This window comes from Myotis yumanensis, unplaced genomic scaffold, assembly GCF_028538775.1.
Source record: "Myotis yumanensis isolate MYYU_CA2020_CCGP unplaced genomic scaffold, mMyoYum1.0.hap1 SCAF_19, whole genome shotgun sequence".
NCBI lineage: Eukaryota > Metazoa > Chordata > Mammalia > Chiroptera > Vespertilionidae > Myotis > Myotis yumanensis.
In genome coordinates this window covers 27,459,773-27,481,610 of record NW_027223770.1, presented here as the reverse complement: position 1 = coordinate 27,481,610, position 21,838 = coordinate 27,459,773, and the positions used below count along the sequence as shown (strand labels likewise).

Here is a 21,838-nt window from a genome sequence, read left to right as displayed (position 1 = left end):
CCACCGTCCTCTCCAGAACGTCTTCATCTCGCAAACCTGAGACTCAGCCCTCCCACCTGCCCCCCTCCCCCTCGGGAGCCTCCCTTCCACTGTGACCCCGACCCTCCGGGTGGGGCCTCCTGTGAGTGAAAGCAGCGGGACCCCAGAGCCGTGAGCTGCGGTCCTTTCCGCCTGGGGGGGGTGGGGGGGGGGTGGCTTCCCTGCCGTCCAGGCAGCGGAGTGGACGGGCCGGAGACCCAGCCAGTCGCCTTTAGAAACCCAGCGTCCGGGGCTGGGGAGGCGGCCACGGCCGCCCTGAGGCAGCGCTGAGCTGGCCACTGTGTTCCCAGCCCCGGGGCCGGGGGTCGAGCGGTTTGCCAGGTCACATGCCGGTGCCCGCGTCCCACCCGCCACCACCCGGACACCAGCTTCTTCTCCGGGCCCCTTCTCCTCCGCAGAGAAAGCTGCCCTGGGGGGGACCGGAGGGCGGAGCCGGGCTCGTGGGAAACGTCCCTCCCGGGCGCCCGGGGACAAAGCCAGCGGTACTTGCGGGAGGCCTGGGGGTCCGTGCGAACCCCATGTGTGTGTGTGTGTGTGGGGGGGGGGCTGCTCACGGCTGCGGCTTCTCGCTCCCTCTCTTCCTTTTAACATTAAATGGGGAGAAGACGTGGAGGAGGAAGTGATTTTGAGCAGATCCCCTTGCGGGGAGCAGGCCCGGCCGCCTTGGCCGCCGTCCAGCGGACACAGATGCACCGATGAAACGGACACCCAGGGCCTCCTCCGGCTCCCACCGTCACTTCCCTTTCTCGCCTTGGAGCCCGGGCCGCGGTTTTCTGGATGGACGGGGCCTGGCCGCTGCTGGCCGGGTGATCTCGGCACGTGCGTCCCCCCCAGAGCCTGGGTTCCCCGATCTGTTGAAGGGACGAGCATGCTCTGCGAGGGACATGGAGCCCCGCCCTGTGCGGGGTCTGTGGCTGAGGAGTCTTGTGGGGGGGGGGGGCGAGGCAGAATCGGGTGCTGGTCATCCCAGGGGCAGAGGCTGCAGGGATGCGGCTGCAAGTCCCGGCCACTGGGGCCCCCAGGAGCCGGAGGAGGGCGCGCGCGGGGCCTGCTGGCACCTTGGTTTTGGGGTTCTGGCCTCCAGATCGGTGGGAATACATCTCTCAGATCCCCCGTGTGTGCGTGTGTACGGCAGCCCAAGGGAACAGGTGCACCTACTGTGCGCAGGGCCCCGGGCCTCTCGTGGGGGAGTCGGTGGTCAGTCGAAAGGAAGGTGGTCTAGATGCTGGAGAGACGGTGAGGGAGGCCGCCGGGTCGCTGGCCGCCGGCTCCCCGCGCATCCGGGGGTCCCTGGCCTGTGCCGGGCTGGCTAGGGGGGCGGGGGGGGGGCGTTGTGGGAGACGTGGCTTCTCCGAGCATCTGGGGGGCTCCGTCCCGCTGGGCGCCCCGTGGGCTTCGCGCCTCCCTGGCCGGCGATTGGGTTCTGAGCCTCCCGCACCTGCCACGGCTCCGAGGTCGGTGCACCGGGGTGCGGGCAGCTCCCCTTCCACCTTCCTGCCTGCGGGTCGGGGCTGCAGGCTGCAGGCGCGGTTCAGCAGTTCAGTCCCCTCTGCCCTGCACCCCTTGCCCCCGCTCAGGCCTGCCCCCCCCCCCAGCTCTGCCCCCCGCTGGTGGGCATCCTCCTCTCCCGCTGGCTCCCTCCAGGCGACAGCGCCCCGCGGAGCGCGCCTGTTCCTAGTTCCTCCAGCAGGAGGCGCAAGATAGACTCGCAGGCCCTGGTGGGGGGAAGCAGGACGCTGGTTGGCCAGGCCCGGGTCATGTGACCAATTCTGGAGCTCGGAGGAGAGACGGTGCAGGTGGGAGTGGGGTGCAGTCAGGACCCCTGGGGTGGGGTTGGGGGTGGGGGGCGATCTCATCCCTCCTCCGACCACCGGGATCTCCATCTCCCCCCCAGTATTCCCCCGGGGACAGGTCACCCCCTGCGGACAGGGGGAGGGCGGGGAGAGGAGGGGCATCCCTGCGGGGAGCTGGGGTGTGGCCTGCCCACCTGGTCACGTGACCGCGAGCCCGGCCTCCCCATCGCGTGGAACATCCGGTGCGGGTGCGGTCCCGTGCCTCTTGCATTTCCCTGGGCTCTGGGTGTGGGAGCCGGTGTGGGTGGGGGACCCCGAGTGGACATCCTTTTTCCGAGTGGCTGCGTGTGGAGGGGGCCTGAGTGTGGGCAGGGGAAGTGGACGGGCTGGCAGAGCAGGGCTCAGGGAGGGTGGGGGACCCCGGAGATTTCTGGGTGCAAGTGGCTTCGACGAGGACTCCCTTGCTTTCTCTCTCTTTTTAAAAAATAAGTTTAATTGAGGGAGAGAGATAGAAAAAAATCAGTGATGATAGAGAATCATGGATCGGCTGCCTCCTGCACGCCCCCCACTGGGGACGGAGCCCCCAACCTGGGCCTGTGCCCTGACCGGGAATCGAACCCTGACCTCCTGGTTCATAGGTTGGCACTCAACCGCTGAGCCACACCGGCCCGGCTCCCTTGCTCTCTTGACCTGCGTCTTCCCTTCGTTCTGGGCCTCGGTTCCCGTCTGTGGAGCCGGCAGCTGTTCCCTGAGGGTCTCGCGGCGTGGACGGGGTCTCTCTCTTTCCCCGGAGCCTCTGGGGCCCAGGTGGCTCTCCCCGTGTCCCCGTGTCCCCGTGTGGCCCCAGTGTCCTGCTCCCGGCTGAGCCTGGGCTGACCTCCTGTGTGTCCTGCTCCCACGTCATAGTGTCACCCCGTGCAGAGGTCACCGGGAGGCCAGCAGGCCCGGCCTTGCCTGGGGTCACTGATCTGGCCTGCCCGAGCGGACGGTGTCCACCGCGCCCCCCGCCGGGCCTCTCGGGCCGGGCCCTCCCTGCTTTCCATGAGGTGCCGCTGCTTTCGGAGAACTGGGCCCGGAGCTCGGGCGGGCCAAGGGGGTTGGGGGCCATTGGAGGTGGTGGGGGCAGTGCTCACCGAGTTGGGGTCCCAGGGGTGAGGTTGGGTGGGTGGGTGGGGCTTGGGGCCATTGGAGGTGGTGGGGGCAGTGCCCACAGAGTTGGGGTCCCAGGGGTAAGGTTGGGTGGGCGGAGGGGTTTAGGGGCCATTGGAGGTGGTGGGGGCAGTGCCCACAGAGTTGGGGTCCCAGGGGTAAGGTTGGGTGGGCGGAGGGGTTTAGGGGCCATTGGAGGTGGTGGGGGCAGTGCCCACAGAGTTGGGGTCCCAGGGGTAAGGTTGGGTGGGCGGAGGGGTTTAGGGGCCATTGGAGGTGGTGGGGGCAGTGCCCACAGAGTTGGGGTCCCAGGGTTAAGGTTGGGTGGGCGGAGGGGTTTAGGGGCCATTGGAGGTGATGGGGGCAGTGCCCACGTGGTGGGTCCTGCACCTGCTGAGTGGGGGCCTTGGCGTGGCCTGTGGCTCCCGGCTCCTCCAGGGCCGAGTGGGCAGGGAGGAAGAGGGGGGTGGTGGGGGGAGGAAGATAGAGGAGGAGGAGTAGGGGGGGAAGGGGAGGGAAAGAGGGGGAGGAAGGTGGAGTGGGGGGCCTGCCTGCCCTTCTTCCTCACCGGCCCAGAGGACGGGAGGGCGGGAGGACGGGAGGACCGGGCTCGGTGGCTGACCCCGCTTCGTTCCCGGTTTCCCGCAGGCGCCTGTGACGGGGCCGCCCGCCCGCAGATGAGGAGGACTGGCCGCTGAGAGGGAGCTCGTGTGGACGGCCAGCGCCATGTCGGGGTCCACGCAGCCCGTGGCGCAGACGTGGAGGGCCACCGAGCCCCGCTACCCGCCCCACGGCATCTCCTACCCCGTGCAGATCGCCCGCTCCCACACGGTAAGGGCGCCCGGGCCACCTTGGGGACATGCGTCGGCCACCGGGTTCCGCCCCAGTCCTTTCTCTCCTGGCGGTCAGGGCTGGGGTGGCTCACGGTGCCCCGGGGGGAGGTGGCGTCTTGGCAGTGACCACTGGCACTGCGGCCTTGGGCGCCTGGTACAATGAGCTCCCACTTTATTTTTTAAGAAGTTTTTAAAATATATTTTTTTGTTGATTTCAGAGAGGAAGGGAGAGAGAGAGGGAAACATCAATGATGAGAGAGAATCATGGATCGGCTGCCTCCTGCACGACCCCCATTGAGGATGGAGCCCACAACCTGGGCACATGCCCTTGATCAGAATCAAACCCGGGACCCTTGAGTCCGCAGGCCGACGCTCTCTCTGCTGAGCCAAACGGCCGGAGCTAACTTCCACTTTAAAGCTGGGAGGATGGAGACCAGGCCGCTGAGCTGGCGGCTGCCTATCAGGGTCCACAGTGGAATTTGCACGCGCACATGGAGTGCCTGCTGTCTGCACTCCCCTCTCAGCCCGGCCTCATCCGGGCCCTGGTTGACGCCTCCTTCCTTGCTGGGCTCACACCCGCTCCCACCTCTTCCCCACCGGCCCAGCCTGGGGGACCCCTCCCTTCCCCGTGGCTCCTGCCTCCGCTGCCCCTCCTGCCCTTTGGCCTGGCTGGGTCCTCTCCAGGCACTGGGGTCACCAGCTGACCCAGACACCTCCTCACTCCTCACCTGCTGGGCCAGCAGTGACGCAGGAAGTGGCTGGACAGGACCCAGCGGTCACCAGGCAGGAGGCTGAGGCCAGGGGTGAGGTGTCACCACGGGGTCAGGTCATCTGCTGTCACTGAAAGGGAGGAGCAAGAGCCCTGGGCATCGGGTCGGGGGGGCGGGGCCTGGCCCTCCTGGCGCGTGGTCTGAGCCGCAGACACGGTTCTTTGGGGGGTGGGGGGGCGTGCTGGGTCTGCAACCTGAGGCTCCCTTATCACTGGCCGTCCTGGGCCCCCACCCCTCCCGCCAGCTCATTCTGAAGGCGGGCAAGGTTGGGGAGATGCCCCCCTTTTCTGACACAGGGTGGAGGAAAGGGGAAATCGAGGCGCAGAAGGACAGATGCCCCGTGCCAAGGCCCGCTGGGGACCGAGGGTCCTGGCTGCGGGGTCAGTTGCCGAGACAGGTCTGCTGGGATTCGGGGACAGGGCGGGGACCCAGGGACCTGCGACCTTCCTGGGACACAGCTCACTCTCCCCAGGCTCCGGGCAGGCTTGCCTTCGGGGGGGGCACCGTCTAGGCCCAGCGCCTCTGCCAGGGCGCCCTGGCACAGGGCGGCTTTGAGGGCCAGGCCCCATCGGAGCCTGGAGAATCCCCGGAGCTGGCAGTGACTCCCGTTCCTCCCAACCTGCTGAGTGACATCAGGCTGCTCCCTTCCCCCCGCCCGGCAGCCCCGGTTTTTCCGTCTGTGATCTGGGCGCGTGGGTCTGAGCAGGTGCGTGGGTGGTGAGTGCAGGGGGCAGGAGGCCACGGAGGGCCTGTTCTCCTCGGGACGTGGGGCCCTGCAGTCGCTTGGAGCCCCATCGGGAGGCGGGACCTGCCCCCTCTGCTGGCCGGACTCTGGTCCGTGTCACCCGCAGGCCCCCGGGGTGATGTGTCAGCACAGGGAGAAGCTGGGTCCTGGGTGCGTGTGCCCAGGAGCCAGGATCACAGGCCGTGGAGAGCCTGTTCCCCGGGGCCAGCCCAGCCTCCCTGCGGGTCTCTCTGGCTCTGACCTGACCCTAACCCTGACCCTTTCCCCTTGTCATGGACCTGGGAGCCTGCCTTGGGGCTCTCTTTGGCCCAGCCCAATTCTGCCATCCTCCGGCCCCCCGAGGCCCCCCCCGAGCTCTCCTGAGCTCCGGCAGCCCTTGCGCTGAGTGAACGTGTTCACATCACAAGACCCCGTGTCCAAGTCCCAGCGCTGCCCCTTGCTGCTGTGTGGCCTTGGGCAAGTACCTTGCCCTCTGTGTGCCTCCGTGTGGAAGGGCGGTGTAGACTCAGAGTGCGGGCTCTGGAGCCAGACCGCTTGCAGTCACGTCCTGCCTCGATGATGCTCTAGCTGTGACACTTTGGACACGAGTCCTTCCGCCCCCCCCCCCCCCCCCGCACATCCCCCCCCCGGGCCTCAGTTTCCCCCTCCGTTGACGAAGGGTCTTTGTAAGATGGTGAGGATCAAATCAGTTGACGTGTGCAGGGGCCCTCGCTGATGCCGCGCAGCTGTTAGGACATTTCGTTCGGGACACACAGGGCCCTTGGTCTGGAGGAGGGGTGGTCGACCTCTGTAGCCAGTCCAGGCCTCTCGGGCCATGCATCTCTGTCACGGCGACTCGGCGCTGCTCCCGCTGTCTCGTGAAAGCAGCTCAGCCGGACGTAAAGCCGTGGCCGTGGCCGTGGCCGAGAGTCAGTGACACGTGACCAAGCAGCTGGGCCTGGCTCTGGGCTCAGGTGGCTGCCTCCTGCCCGAGGTCAGTGCTCATCAGACTCTGGGAAACACCTGTCCGTTTCGTTTCCAGTCGGTCACAGACCCGTACATGGACGGTCATGGCCCCGGGGCCTGCCTGGGCCAGAGGGGTGCCTGCACGCGTGTGGGGGAGCAGGTGGGTGCTTGGTCTGGATCCTCCTGCTCCTGCTTGGGGATGGCTCCTGAGGGGTGGTTTGGGTCCCACAGCTGGCCTCTCGGGAGCTGCCATGCTGGGAGCGTTGTCCATTCATTCATTCATCCATCCATCCCTTCATCCATCCATCCATCCCTTCATTCATCCATCCATCCCTTCATTCATTCATCCATCCATCCATCTATCCCTTCATTCATTCATTCAATCCCTTCATCCATCCATCCATCCATCCATCCATCCATCCCTTCATTCATTCATCCATCCGTTACGGCCAAAGGTGATCCTGAGTGGGGGGGTGAAAGGATTGAGAAAAGACAGACAAGAGAATGAAAGCTGGGTCTCGGTGGGACGCTGCTCCCTGATGAGGAGACAGTGCCGGCACCCACAAGCCGTGTCTTTAGCAGATGCCACGAGGCAAAGTAGGGGCGTGATCAGGTTGTTTACAGCATTCTCGTGAGTTTCAACCCCACTCAACTACATGCACCTGAACTCTAGCACAAGGCACGTGGGGCCACGTGTTCGGACCATAGGTTCAAGCTCACAACCACAGCTGTTGGCTATGATTGTGCTGGGAGGCCCCTGCCCTCCAGCTGGGATTTGCACGTGGCAAAGAGAGGACCCTGTCCTTTCATTAGTCCGAGGCTTGAACCTGGCCAAAACACTGTAGCCGCGCCCCATATCCATCCATCCCTTCATTCATTCATCCATTCATTCATCCATCCATCCCTTCATTCATCCATCCATCCATCCCTTCATCCATCCATCCATCCATCCATCCCTTCATCCATCCATCCATCCATCCATCCCTTCATCCATCCATCCATCCATCCATCCCTTCATCCATCCATCCATCCATCCATCCCTTCATCCATCCATCCATCCATCCATCCCTTCATCCATCCATCCATCCATCCATCCCTTCATCCATCCATCCATCCATCCATCCATCCATCCATCCATCCATCCCTTCATCCATCCATCCATCCATCCCTTCATTCATCCATCCATCCATCCATCCCTTCATCCATCCATCCATCCATCCCTTCATCCATCCATCCATCCATCCACCCATCCCTTCATTCATTCAGCAGACCCTTCCCAGGCATCTCATGTGCACGTAGCTGGGAACACACAGAAGCACCCCAGGCTCAGGGCGCCGATGTTCTTGTGGGGCAAACGTGTCAAACTCACAGGCGGACACAGGCCACATGAACAAGGTTTACGTGGATGTGGCCGCAAAACAACAAAAGCTTCCATTGTCATAGAAACGTAGTTTTGTTCCGATAGAGACATGCTGAATGCAAAGGGCTGGAATAAATGAGTCATCGTTCACATAAAAAAATAGAACATTTTAATAAAATTACTCTTTTTTCTTGAACATTAACTTACCAGACACTGAGTAACTGCACAAATTAATAAGCGTAACGCAAATAAACCTATTTTTCTTGTTCTCCAAAAGCTAAATGTTTCCTGTTGCGCACACCACACAGGTGGGTCCAAGACTAAAGCCGTGGCCATTGGCTGCTAAAACATTCGCTGCTGGTGTTAGTGGGGAGAAATGGTGCGCCTGCGCGGAAGGCGCATAAGGGAAATGAATGCAACACGATTCATCAGCGAATGTTGTAGTTTGTTATTGATAATTATGTATAACAGGATATGGTAAAAATTAAGTTACGAAATTTTTATTAAAACGTTTCGTACGCACCGTTATGTTGGCTGGGCTGCAAAAATATGCGTCGTGGGCCGCATGTGGCCTGCAGGCTGCGAGTTTGACATGCTTGTTGTGGGGGATCGATGAACAGGAGGGGGGGGGAGGGATGGCTGAGGTGTGGGGGGGTCCTAATTGAAGTTGGGGGTCCGGGGAAGGAGTTCTTACCCAGAAGCTGACATTGCACTTGAAACCTGGAGGAGGCTCCGGCCAGGCCTGTGGGAATCGCTGAGGAGTGTTCCGGGCAGAGGGACCTGTGCGTGCAGAGTCCCCGGGGGGGTGGGGGGTGGGGGCTGTCTTGACTGGAGCCCCTGTCACTCCAGGAGGGATCCTTGAGTCCAGGGTTCGAGAAAGGCCTGAATTCTCCCTTTTCCTACCTTTGCCGCCTCCGGTTTATTTACTCAGCCCTCTTCTCCTACCCCAGCTACGAGAAAGCCCCTCTTCCCAGCTCAGCCCCCCTCCTCCTCGCTCTGTGACCCAGGCAAGGCACTTCCCTCTCTGCGCCTTAGATTTCTCATGTTCGTGTGGGGCTCTGGGGTCACCGTGGGGATGAAAGTCCGCAAATGGGTGCCGAGCATTTGTGGCAGGCGCGTACAGTAGGCAGTTTGGGAACATCGGCCACGGTTGCCAGTGTCATTACCATTTTGTTACCACTCAGTTCCCTCCGAGATGTGGCCGGGAGGCCGCCCGCCTGCCCGCCTGGTGTTGTCAGGCTCCCTGACCGCAGGGAGGCCCACTTCGGGTCGGACCTTCCTGGGGGTCCTCCCCAGTTCTCGCCTTCCTGTAGACCTTCCAGGTGCCCTTGTGCGGGGCGGGGTCCCCGGGCCTCAGCCCTGGAGACTGGCCTAAAGCCTGGGGTGCGGACAGGGCAGCAGTGGTCCCTCGGAGGCTTCTGAGAGGGACTTTGCTGGCTCCTGGCCTGGGACACTGAGGCCAGGGAGCTGGTGCGGCGGCTCCCGCCCCCGCCGCAGGGCCCCACGCACCACGCGCCTCCTCCCGCCTCGTTGGCAGCGGTAGGCACCGTGGTGCCCGGCCCCTCCCGAGGGATGGGCTGTCTGCCTCTCACCGCTTTGCTCATTTTGCTTTTGTGCGAACGAGCCGGTGGGAGAAACTTCCTCCTGGCAGCCGCGCACGGCTGGCTGATTGCTTCTCACACCTCTGTACGTGCGTGCGTGTGTGTGTGTGTGTGTGTGTGTGTGTGAGAGAGAGAGAGAGAGAGAGAGAGAGAGAGCGAGAGAGCTGTGCCTGGGAGCCTTGTCAGAGTGATCCCGGGGCCTCCCCCCCCCCCTCCCCCCCCCCCCCGCCTCCCTGGGCCCTTTCTCTTCCTCCTCCCCCGCCCCTGCGTTGGCCTGAGTCTGCGAACACCCGGTGCTCTGTGCTGGACGTCCTGCAGGGGTGGGGGCCGGAGCCTTCTCTGCCTCCTGGGAGCTGCCCTCAGCCGGGGGGCAGGGGGACACCCTGGGAAGGGAATGGGGACGAGGTCAGAGGCACAGAGGCCTCCTTCCATCCGCTCGGTCACCTGTTTCGGAGCCGGGGAAGCTGAGCCTCAGCGGGTTGGAGCGAGGCCCTGCCACTCGTTTCCGCATTGGGCTGCCCCTGCCCCGGACGGCCCTGCCCCACGCTTCCAACCCCAGGGTGACGGGGCCCCGTGGACCCCACTTCTCAAGGCCTCCTAGTCTCCTAACACGCGTGTTTCGGAGGGTCTGACACACACACACGCGTTCTCAGCAAACCTCCCTGGCGTCGTCTGACTCTCTTTGCAGAAACGGTTGCTTTCATGAATAAGCCAGAGAGCAGAAGCAGGCCTAGATGTTTTTTTTATGGAAAATCGGGAGAATTGAGAAAGGTGCCAAGAAGGAAAAATCACTGACTCTCCCACTGGACCCTCAGCCGTGCCCGTGTCAGGCATCACTAATGGATTGCCGCCCCACCCCCCATCCATGAGCGGTCCAGGCAGACAGAACCAGTCGACCAGGAGGGGTCCACTCGGGAAGCCTGTCCCCTCTTCCCGTGGGCGGCTCGTGTTTCTGTCTGTGTTTTTAAATGTTGACCATCGGCTGCACCTGATCTGTTAATACCTCGTTTTTCCTGGATGAAAATGGGCCATGAATGGCGTGTTACTGACGTGGGAGGGTTTTGCCGGAATTCTACCCTTTTTCTGACTTGGATCTTTGCTTACATACGTGACACACGTGTGGGAGTTTTCCCTGCGGTTGGGAGCCTGGTCTGTGAGCCTCACAGACAGACCCTCCCTCCCTCCCTCCCTCCCTCCCTGCCTCACGTGGACCCCGTGCCCCATGCTCACTTAGTGCTCAAGGGCAACCCCAGGCCACACACACACCCCCCATTTCCCCCCCGCGCCCCCCCCACCCCGCCAACACGCAGGCTCGGTTGTCTGTCTGGAGAGCGGGCAGAGTCCCAGCGCCCGCCCAGAGCCCGAGTTGGCTGGAGGTGCCCCTTCTCCTTGGCGACCGGCCCCAGGAATGCCCTCGGCCACGCTGGGCCCGAGGGCCAGGCGAGGCTGTGGGTGGGCCCAGGGGGCGCTCACTCCCTCTGTCCTCTCGCTGCAGGACGTGGGGCTGCTCGAGTACCAGCACCACCCCCGTGACTACGCCGCGCACCTGTCGCCCGGCTCCATCATCCAGCCCCAGAGGAGGAGGCCGTCCCTGCTGTCCGAGTTCCAGCCCGGGAACGAGAGGTGAGGAGGGGCCCGTGCCTGCTGGGGCCGCGGACCCATTTCTCAGGCGGGGAAGTGGAGGCCCGGGGAGGATCGGCTGGTGATGTCTGCCCGGGGTGGGTGACGTGCCGGGGGCGCCATGCGTGTGATTGTCAGTGTTAGAGTCACCGTGCTTTCCCGACTGCCCACGAGTCACCGGGGATCTTGGTTGACTGCAGAGTGTGACTCAGCAGGTCTGGTTGGGACTCAAGATTCTGCATTTGTCACCAGCTTGGCGGGGGGCGGGGGGGGGGACGTAGGGAGGGAGGGGCTGAGGCTCTGGTCCCCGGGCCACACTCGGGAGCGAGGGTGTGCGGGTCCGGGTCCACTCTCCCTGCAGACAGCAGTCCCTGCGTGTTGTCTGTGTGCAGACAGGTCTGGGTCTGGGTCCCGTGCGCCCTGGGCGGGCGGGCGCCTCTCCTGCGGGATCGAGGAGGGCAGGGCGCCCGGCCGGCGCTCGGCAGGGAGGCCCGTCGAGGTGATGCTTGTGCCCTCGCCCCCCACAGGTCCCAGGAGCTGCACCTGCGCCCCGAGTCGCACTCCTACCTGCCCGAGCTGGGCAAGTCGGAGATGGAGTTCACGGACCCCAAGCGCCCCCGCCTGGAGCTGCTGCCCGACTCCCTGCTGCGGCCCGCGCCCCTGCTGGCCGGCACCCAGCCCGGCGGCTCCGAGGACCTGGCCAAGGTAAGGCCCGGCGCTTCTGCTGCGGTTGTGCTGCGTGCGGAGGGCAGGTGGGGGCACAGCGTGGGCCGCGGCTGGGCAGCGAGAGGAGGGTCAGGGCCGAGGCTGGAGAGAGTGAGCGGACTGCAGGGCCGCCACGCCCCCGAAGTCCTGGAGCGCTCTTTGGTTCCACTCTTTAAAAGAGGAAGTCGAACACGGCCACCGTGACTCAGTGGTGAGCGTCGACCTAGGAACCAGGAGGTCACAGTTTGATTCCAGGTCAGGGCTCAGGCCCGGGTTGTGGGCTCGATCCCCAGTGTGGGGCGTGCAGGAGGCAGCCGGTCCATGATTCTCTCTCATCATTGACGTTTCTCTCTCTCTCTCCCTCTCCTTTCTTCTCTGAAATCAATAGAAACATATTTTTAAAAAAACAGAGGTGCTGGTGGAGACTGTGCAGAGGCTCAGCCCTGTGGTTTGCTGCTGTGGGGGTTGGGGTTCTGCTGTTCACTAAACGCAGGGCAGTGAGCCTACGGCTCCCGGGACCTCCGCTTACACGGAGGAAGCAGACTGAGGGGCTTCTGTCCCCCAGGCTCACCTGGGCAGGGGTGGGGACCGAGGCCGCGTGGTGAGCCAGTTCCATTAGGCTCTCCACACCCACGGGGACACACACATTCGCTCGTGAACGGCCTCCCGGCCGCCGGGCGAGGTCAGCGCTCATCTCGCTGCGGCACTGGTGGGCGTGTCTGGGGCCTGGGAGCCAGGCCGCGGAGGGCAGGGGTCCACTTGGGCCTGCGGGATCCTCTTCTCTGCCTGACGCGGGATGGGCCTGGACGGTGGGATTTCAGGCCGAGTGAAGGAGCCGGCGCACAGGGCGCGTCCCCGGTGGTGGTGATGGTGTGACGAGCTCACATGAAGCGAGTGCTGGCTGCGTGTCAGGCACTGTCTTAGCCCCGGGAAGTCCCACCTGCGTAGACGGAGTCCCAGGCTCGGAGGAAGCCACTGGCCTGTGGCCGTGGGGAGGGGGAGGGCGCTGAAGCGCAGCCCTGTCCGCCAGGCTGTCCTGCCACTGCTTCCCCTCTGGTCTGCCGGGCAGCCGCTGCCTCCCTCCTCCCAGGGCCTGCTGCCCCCGCCCCCCAGCACCCGCGTCTGGTTCCTCCTCCCTTGGCGGCTCAGCCTCCTGGGAGGGACGCCCCGTGAATCGCTGTTCCCTGGAGTGGGATGTGTGTGCCGGGCACAAGGCCACGCCAGCCGGGCCGGACGTCCTCCCTGGGGACCGAGCCCCACGCGGGGGAGGGGGGGGTGTCCGGGCACGAATGCCCCGTCAGCCCAGAGAACGGGTGCGTCGCACCTGGCCCGCCCACACGGCTCTCCAGGACGGGGCTGGGGCCCTCGGTGCTTGGGAGGGGCGGTGCCCCACGCGGTCCCCAGTCCGTCTGCTCGTCCCTGTCCCCCTCGTGGCTCCCGGGGGCCCCCCTCTCCTCTGGGGGTCTTTCTCCGTCTCTGTGTCTGTCTCTGTGTCTGTCTGGCTGTCCCTGCCTCTGTCTGCCTGTGGGGAGGGGCAGTGGGGGGTGTCTCTGTGTCTGTGTCTGTCTCTCTCTGCCTTCGTCTTTGTCTCTGTGTCCTGTCTCTGTCTGTGTGTCTGACTGCCCGTCTCCTCTGTCTGACTCTGTGTCTGTCTGTCTCCCTTCTCTTCCTGGACCCCAGGGCCGGGCGGGCCGGGCCCCGTGTTGGCTCCAGGCTGCCGAGAGTGTTGGAAAGAGTGAGCATCGGCGGGCGGGAGGGAGCCGGGGCGGCCGCTCGGCCGCGTCAGATGGTTTCCGCGTTTGCCGCCTGGGCTTCAGCTGCTGCTCCAGACAGGAATTTGATGGGATTTCTGTTTTTTTTTTTTTTCCTTTTAAAGTGGAGGGAGCAGGCAGCCAGAGAGAGAGAGAGAGAGAGAGAGAGAGAGAGAGAGACATCGATATGAGAGAGACACGTCAATTGGTTGCCTCCCATAGGTGGCCCGACAGGGGGCGGGGATGGAAGCTGCCACCCAGGTACCTGCCCTTGAGCGGGTCTCGAACCCTCGACCCTCCGGTGTGCAGGCTGAGGCGCCAACCACTGAGCATGCCGGCCAGGGCTGTTGATCTCTAGGTTCTGCCGTCCACCACGTGGTCTCGGCGTGTCCGTTCCCCCCACGTTCAAGGCCGCACTTCCCGCCCAGAGCTGCCTCCCTCTCGCCTCTGCGCGGCCCCTGCCTGAGCTGGACGCCCTCGCCGACGTGGCCCCTTCCCGGCGCGGGGACGAGGGTCGGCAGCGGCTCCCCATCCGTCTCCGTCTGCCCCGCCGCATTCCGCACAGTGCGGGCTCCTCCTGGCCGGCCTGCGTTCCCACAGCCAGGCCTCTGGCGGGGAAGCCGGTGCCCGCTGCGGCCTGGCAGCTGGCTGGGCCTGGCCTGCTGTCTCCCTCCCGCGGTTTTGGGCTGGAAGGAAGGCAGCTGCCATCGGGACCACCTGGAGGCCACGCCGGATCCCTCCGTCCCGTCCCGTTCCGGGAGGACTTGGCCTCGGGGACGGTACCCTCACAGCTCGAGGTGCCGTGCACACGTGGAAGGAGCCGTGTTAGGGAAACCCACAGCTCGAGGTTGGCCCTGTGGCCCTGGCCGGATGCTCAGTGGTTAGAGCGCCAGTCCGCCCACCCAAGGGTTAGGGGTTCGATTCCCGGTCCAGGGGCCCTGTGGGTCTGGTTTCAGCCGGCCTGGAGGTGCGCGGCGGGGCACAGGGCAGAGGGCACGGGTCGTGCGAAGGCTCCCAGGGGCTGGAACACACGAGCCGCTGCCGGTGTGGTTGGTGCTGGAGGGAGTCAGGTGCCCGCCGTCCCCGTGTCCCGGGGGCAGGAGGGGAGGCAGTTGGCAGCCGCTGTGGCTGCAGTTGTCCCCGGGAATAATGTGTCCCTCTGTCTTGTGAGCAGCTGCCGTGGGGGCGGGGAGGCTCAGCCTGGAGCTCCTCCGGGCCTCCCCTGCCTGCAGCTGCCGGCTTGGCCTTGAGGATGGCGCTGGGCGGGGGCTGAGCGGGGGCTGGGTCCCCCCTCACTGCCAGGCCTGGAGCCGGGGCCTCGGGGCCGGGCCATCAGCCAGGGCTCATGCAGCGCGTACAACGCGCCCGGCTCTGAGCTGAGCGCTCTGCGCGTGTGAGCTCACTCACGCCTCCTCCCCGACTGGAAGGTGGGCATGGCCCCATTGCGCAGATGAGGAAACTGAGGCAGGGGCGCTGCGTGATCTGCTTGAGGTCACGGGGCGGGGAGGGGCCCGAGGGGACGGGGGTTTGGACCACGGGCCTTAAAGGCGAGCGCTAATAAACTTGAATTGGTGGGATGGAGTCGGGGGTAACCCAGCGAAGGGTTCCCTTGTTTGTTTAACTGGTTTTTAAAAACAACTTTATTACACAAAGCGTAACGCTCAGTGAAGAAAAAGCAGAAAAATACTGGCAAATTAAAGAGGCTAATGGGATATTTTGTTGTAAATCCTCACCCAAGGATATTTTTCCCATTTATTTTTTTTGAGAGAGTGGAAGTGGGGGGGGGGGGGCGCGGGGAGGGGCGGGGCGGGGGCAGAGAGAGTAAGAGAGAAACATCGATGCGAGGGAGACACATGGATCGGTTGCCTCCCACACGCTCCCCGACCGGGACTGGGGATCGAACCTGTAACCCAGGTATGTGCCCTTGACCGGGACTCAAACCCGAGGCCCTTTGGTGTGCCGGCCAACACTCTAACCACTGGGCCGTGCCGGCCGGGGCGGTGCGTCCCGTTCTTAGCGTTTTCTCCGTTTGCACCAGAGGGGAGGTTCTGTCACTGGCGGGTTCAGACTGAGCATCGCGAATGGGTGTTCGTACAGGGTCTGCCGGGGCCAGGCCCTGGGGGCGGAGGTCGGGGGTCTGGGTGCCTGTTCTCGAGCAGGTGGGTCTGGTGGGAAGACAAGACGGAGTGAGTGTTGGGGAGGGGGAGGGGGAGCTTGGGAGGAGGTGCCGTGGGAGGGCAGGAAGGCTGTGCCCTGTGCAGAATGAGCGGGAAGGGCCCGGCTGGCAGGGGGACCAGGGAGGGCGAAGGCAGGGAGGCAGGGTCGGTGAGCCGCCCTGGGACAGGCCGGGGGACGGGTGCCGGGGCCTGCAGCCAGGGCTGGGACTTCGGGGGGTGCCTGCTTCTGTGAATAAAGTTTTATTGGCACAGAGCCACGTCCGTTTGTTTACATCGCATCTGTGGGTGCTTTCCTCACACAACATCAGAGCTGAGCGGTCGCAACAGAGATCCCCTGCTCAGCGAAGCCAAAAACATCGACTGGGGGTCCCCCTGCTGACCCCGTTTCTCTCGGCCACAGGAGCGCAGCCTGGCGGGCAAACTGGAGCCGGTGTCCCCTCCCAGCCCCCCGCACGCCGACCCCGAGCTGGAGCTGGTGCCGCCGCGGCTGTCCAAGGAGGAGCTGATCCAGAGCATGGACCGCGTGGACCGCGAGATCACCATGGTGGAACAGCAGATCTCCAAGCTGAAGAAGAAGCAGGTGGGGCGCCGGGCTGTGGCGGCGGCTCTGGCCTCTGGTCCAGCGGCCGCGACGGAGACGGGGACGTCGGTCCCCGTGGCTGTGGGTGTGGGCTGAGCACGGTCTGCGTGTCGGCTCGTTTGGTGTCCTTGACGTTCATCGGACGAGGGTGCTGTTCTGTGCGGTGCCGTGGAGCTTTCTGGGACGGCGGGAACGTCTGTGCCGTCATCCTACTGTGCGAGGCTGAGAACTGAACGTGCAACGTAGTTTAATTCGAACGAGCCGAGATGTGCGCCCGTGTAGGTGCCCGGCTTCTGGACGGCAGCGTGACGGGGAGGGCTCGGTGGCGTTCGGAGGGGCCAGTGTGAGGACCAAGGGGCAGGTGGCGATGACGGAGAGCTACTTGCCGGGTGCCGAGTGCTTTGCCGAGTCTCGGGTAGCACCTTTGATCACCCCCATGTTCCCAACGAGGAAAGGGAGGCTCAGAGAAGGTTGCACAGCAAGGACGGTGGCGGAGTGGGGCTCCAGGCTCCACAGTCCGGCTCGAGAGTCCACACAGCCTCTGGGGGACGCGGGTTCCTGTGGGGGAGCGAGTGGGTGATGGCAGCTGGCTCTCGGCGAGCCCCGGGCAGTGCTGCTTGCGCCCTCGCTCATCCTTTCCTCCCGGCAGCCCTCTCCGGGAGGCGCAGGGATCAGCCCCATTTACAGAAGGGAAAACTGAGGCCCAGCAGGGTGACGCTGCTTGCGGATGCTCAGCTCGCTGCCGGGTCCCCAGGGCGGGGGGGGGAAGGGGGGAGGGGGACGGGGACGCCCAGGCCGCAGGCTGCAGAGCCCGCAGCTGGAGCCGGGCCCCGGGCTGGACCCTTCCATCCCCACCGGGTTGTCAGGGCCCCTGCGGGGCTCGGAGTCCCCGTGGGTGACTCAGAGGAAATGGTTAGCAGCCTGACTTCCTGTGCGCGGCCACCAGCCCGGGCCGCCGCTCCGCCTGCCTCTCCTTCCGCCCGCCGGGCGCGCTCACCACCGCGCTCTCCTTCCCACAGCAACAGCTGGAGGAGGAGGCCGCCAAGCCGCCGGAGCCTGAGAAGCCCGTGTCGCCGCCGCCCATCGAGTCGAAGCATCGCAGCCTCGTGCAGATCATCTACGACGAGAACCGGGTAGGTGTGGGCGTCCGCGTCCGCCCACCTGCCCCTGCGCGCTCTGAGCTGGAGGGGCCCGGCTCTCTCCCTGGGCCTCGGGGTTCCCAGCTGTGACCTCCCCCCGTGCACACATGCGGAGGCCTGGGCTTGTGAGTGGGAGGGAAGGGGGGCCGGCAGAGACCCATCTTGGGGTGGCTGCACCGCTCAGATGCTCAGACGTGGCGCTGGTGGGGCCGGGCCGGCCTGTGGGCTGCAGCGTGAAAAACGTGGGTGTCAGGTCTCTGCAGGAGAGTGTCCGGGGCCAGCTGATCGGTGGGGGGATGGGCAGTCACTTAGGCATCCAAGCAGAAGGAATCCCTGTAATGCAGAAGACAGCCATACTGTTATTATTCTTCTTCTCAATAACAGCAAGCATGCATGGAATAGCCCCTCCCTTCCAGGTGATGGGCCAGGTTCTTTACATGGTCATCCTAGGAGGGACGGAGGCCCAGAGAGGGTGAGTGACTTGTCCAAAGTCACACAGCTGGGAAGTGGTGGACGTGGGACTAGAACCCGTGGTCCCTCAGACCCCAGGGCCTGATGGGTCAGCACTGGCCTCTGCTGACATTTAGCCCTGGACGGGGCCTCGGGATGGGTGGACACAGGATCTATAGCAGCCTGTGGGGGCTCCTAGGGACCCCTGGGAGCAGCCGCTGGGTCTATGTAGGGGGCTCAGTCTTGGGAAGAAGCTCAGGGGACCCAGAGCAGAATGTCTCCAGGGGCTGATCCCCAGGGGGAACCTGGTGTCTGGTGAGGTAGCGAGCTCCCCGTCATCCCAATCGTACCACCGAGAGCCCAGCGTCAATGATTTACCACTGACTCTTTCCAGATGTGCTCAGGGCCTGTGAGAGGTGAGTTCCCTCCCTGTGTTACAGATGAGGAAGGACACAGGCCCAGGGAGGGACTTTTCCTTTATCTGACGTAACACAGTGGAGTGTGACAGACGGGGGACCTCCCCTTCCTGTCCTGCCCAGGGCTCCGGACCTCCCTTCCCAGCTGTCTCTGCTGTGGGACATGCTGCTGGATCCATGCTTGGAGGTCAGACGGGGTGTCCTGGGACCCGGATGGCTTCTCTGTAGCCTGGGAACACATGACGGATGCCTATGGCTGTAACTCCAGGCAGGAAACAGCTGGATCAACTCGTTGGCTATGCCTCTGCCTCTTGAAGCAGCAATAGCTGCGGGATGTGACTGAGCCTACTGGGACCTGGGAGCTCTGTGCGGGGCCTTGTGTAGCTGGTCACCCACCCCACACCCTGGCCCCACACCCGAGGGAACACATAGTAATCATAACAGTGGGAGAGCTAAGGGGGGCGGCTTGAGCCTTAGCCAGATGTCTGGGTTCGGATGCCCTCTCTGCCGCTTCCTGGCTCGGCGTCCTTAGGCAAATGAGTTCAGCCTGTGACTCGTTTTCACCTGCGAAACGAGGGTAATTATAGCACCTGCCTTGTACGGTGGATGGAGTTACGCCTTCATTGCTTAGTGCCCTGGGACTGTGCCTGGCACCACCTGCCAGCTGTACTGTTACTCTTGTTCAGGTGAGCGGGGTGCATGGCACACACCTCATTCATTCATTCATTCATTCATTCATTCAGCAGCCGTGTAATGGGATGCCTGCTCAGTGCCTGCTCCTGCTCCAGGCACCGCGGACACGGCAGTGACCTCGGCCCCAGCTCACGCACATTCTTTCTGGTGGGGGAGACAGACTCGTACCCACAACTGCCCCACCCGTGGGCACGTGGTGACCTGAGGGATTTTGCTTCTCCTTCCTTGTCCTCTGTCCCGTTTCTGTCCTCCCATTGGTCTGCCCCTCTCTGCCCAGTCTACCACCCCCAGGCCCCTGTGCTCCCCCCCCCCGCCGCCCCGCATTCTTCCCGGAACAGGCAGGCGGAACAGGCAGGCACGCTTTTGCCTGGGGCCTTTGCCCCGGCCGTGCCCTCTGCCTCAGCTCTTTCCCCCACTGGGCTCGCTCTCCCCCAGCTCTTTGCTCCAGTGTCTCCGTTTCAGCCCCTGCTGACCTTCTGCTGAATCCTGCAAACCCCTCAAGCCCCGTTTCTTCTCTTTCTGGCCTTAACCCCCCGCCCCCCCAGTTCCTCTGGACACGACTCATAGCTTAGGTTTGTTCTGTGTGTTGGGAACGGAAGCTCCTTGCGGGCGGGGGTTTCTCTCCTTTTCCCTCGCTGTGTCCCCAGCACCTAGGACAGGGCCTGGCCTGGAGCAGGTGCTCACTCAGTCTTGGTTGAACACTCGGAGGGATGGCAGAGGGGAGGGAGGGGGGACAGCCCCCTGAAATAGTCTTCTGGTTTGGGGGGCTGTTCCCAGTGGAGGTTGGGGGGGAGCGTCCCTCTGTCTGGGCTGGAGGCTGGGAGGGCAGAGGCCCCTCCTCCGCCTGGAGCAGCCGGGACTCCCGCCCCGCGGGGATCAATGGGATTGCATTTTAATCCCCCGTCCTTCCCGCTGCTCCCTGGGAGCCGCTGGCGAGAAGGCCCGTCTCTAAATGCCGCTCTGGCTGCAGAAGGCGGCTTCCCCGCCAGGCAGGCCCGCCTGGCTCCTCTGCAGATGGGACTGCGGCTCATTATCCATTCGGGGCACACGGAGCGGCGCCAGCGCGCGGCGGGGAGCCCGCTGAGCCCGGCTGCTCCTGCCCCCCGGGCGGGCGCTGCGTGCGTGGCAGGCCGGGCAGGTGCACAGGCGGCCGGCCGAGCAGGAGGCTGCGGGCAGGAGCGCGGGGCGGCGAGGCTTGTGGGAAGCAGTGGGTGGGCATTCGAGTGGGAGTCCCAGCGCAGGCGGAGGCTCGGAGAGGGCGCGGGGATCCTGTTTGATCTTCAAGGGGAGTGTGTGGGGGCGGGAGGCCGGGGCCGGGAGGACCTCAGCTTTGAGTTTGGATAAAACACACACACACACACACACACACACACACACACACACACACACGGCAGCAGGGAAGGATGTGTGATGGACAGTGTGCCTCGTGCTGATGCTGTAGGACAGCGGTTCTCAACCTGTGGGTCGCGACCTCTTTGGGGGTCGAACGACCCTTTCACAGGGGTCGCCTAAGACCGTCGGAAAACACATCTATAATTACATACTGTTTTTTTTTAAAAAAAATATATATTTTATTGATTTTTTACAGAGAGGAAGGGAGAGAGATAGAGAGCTAGAAACATCGATGAGAGAGAAACATCGACCAGCTGCCTCCTGCACACCCCCCACTGGGGATGTGCCCATAACCCAGGTACATGCCCTTGACCGGAATCGAACCTGGGACCTTTCAGTCCGCAGACCGACGCTCTATCCACTGAGCCAAACCGGTTTCGGCTACATATTGTTTTTGTGATTAATCACTATGCTTTAATTATGTTCAATTTGTCACAATGAAAATACATCCTGCATATCAGATATTCACATGACGATTCATAACAGTAGCAACGAAAATAATGTTTTGGCTGGGGGTCACCACAACATGAGGAACTGTATTAAAGGGTCGCGGCATTAGGAAGGTTGAGAACCGCTGCTGTAGGAATTCAGTGCAGTGGGCAATCATGGCAGACTTCCTGGAGGAGACGGGGCTTGGGCTAGGTCTGCCCGACGTGGGCACCACTGGGAAAGATAGACGGATGTTTTCAGTGGAGAGGGCGTGGTCATCTGTGCCCTCACATACCCGCGCACGGATGTGTGCACACGTGTTCGAGTGGACCCAAGGATGAGCGTGTGCATGCGTGCAAATGCCTGTGTGAGTCGGAGTGCGTTGGGCACACCTGTGGTTGTGTGTGCATTTACACACGTGTGTATCCATGCGCCTGCCTGTCAGCTGTGCGACGTTGCTCATGCACGTGGGTGGCTCAGTGTGTGCTTGCAGATCGGCATGAGTAGAGCACGTGTGTGGTTGTGTGTTTATACTTTATGCATATGCATGTGTCTACTTGGGTACGTGTGTGCGGCGTGTGTGTACGAGTTGCTGTGTGGCACACGCGTGTGTGTCTGCGCCTTTATTAGGGGTGGGCACAGCGTTTGGTCGTGTAGGCCCAGGGGCGGGTGCGTACCTGTCTGTGCAGGAGGCTAAGGTCTCGCGCACCCCCAGGCACAGCCAACAGGAGGCCTGGTCACATGGCCTGGGGCCCCCTGCAGGAGGAGTGCAGCCTGTCCAGTGAGACCCCAGCCCGACCCCCAGGCTGCGGAGCTCCCACCGGGAGCGCTGGGCCCAGATCCAAGACCCAGGCCCCCGGCGGGCTATGTCCCTTTCCAGGCCCTGCCCCGCCTGCGCTTGGCATCACCCCTGGATCTTGTTGCTGCTGACCCCACAGAGCCTGGTGAAGGCACACAACCTCCTATTCATCCCTCAAAACCCAGCTTACATCTCCCTCCTGCTCCCTTTGCAGAGGGAGTGGCTCCCGGCCCGCATCAGCTGTGCAGCACAGCGCACGCACGCGCCCTTCTCTTCCTGAGCGGGCGGCCCTGCCATCGCGCCCGGCCCAGCTGCCCCTCCCTGGGCTCCTTGCAGGCCTCGCTCGGTCTCGTCCGGTCTCTCGCCCTTGTGCTCAGTAGAGAGCGGGCGCTCAGGGCGTGTTTGCGGAGCTGCCCCGTCCTCCCTGCCCCCACACCCCACACCTCGTCCCT

The 21,838-nt window shown here is 63.8% G+C and overlaps 1 protein-coding gene across 1 annotated transcript in view; it reads left to right on the top strand.

The window, feature by feature from the left end:
- Positions 1–21,838, top strand: part of NCOR2 (nuclear receptor corepressor 2) — a 139,334-nt gene that overhangs the window by 33,500 nt on the left and 83,996 nt on the right. The window contains 5 exon segments of the mRNA XM_070399965.1: positions 3,630–3,812; positions 10,731–10,858; positions 11,383–11,560; positions 15,889–16,068; positions 17,088–17,201. Of these exon segments, the coding sequence (XP_070256066.1) occupies positions 3,708–3,812; positions 10,731–10,858; positions 11,383–11,560; positions 15,889–16,068; positions 17,088–17,201 (705 nt within the window). The 5' untranslated portion in view covers positions 3,630–3,707.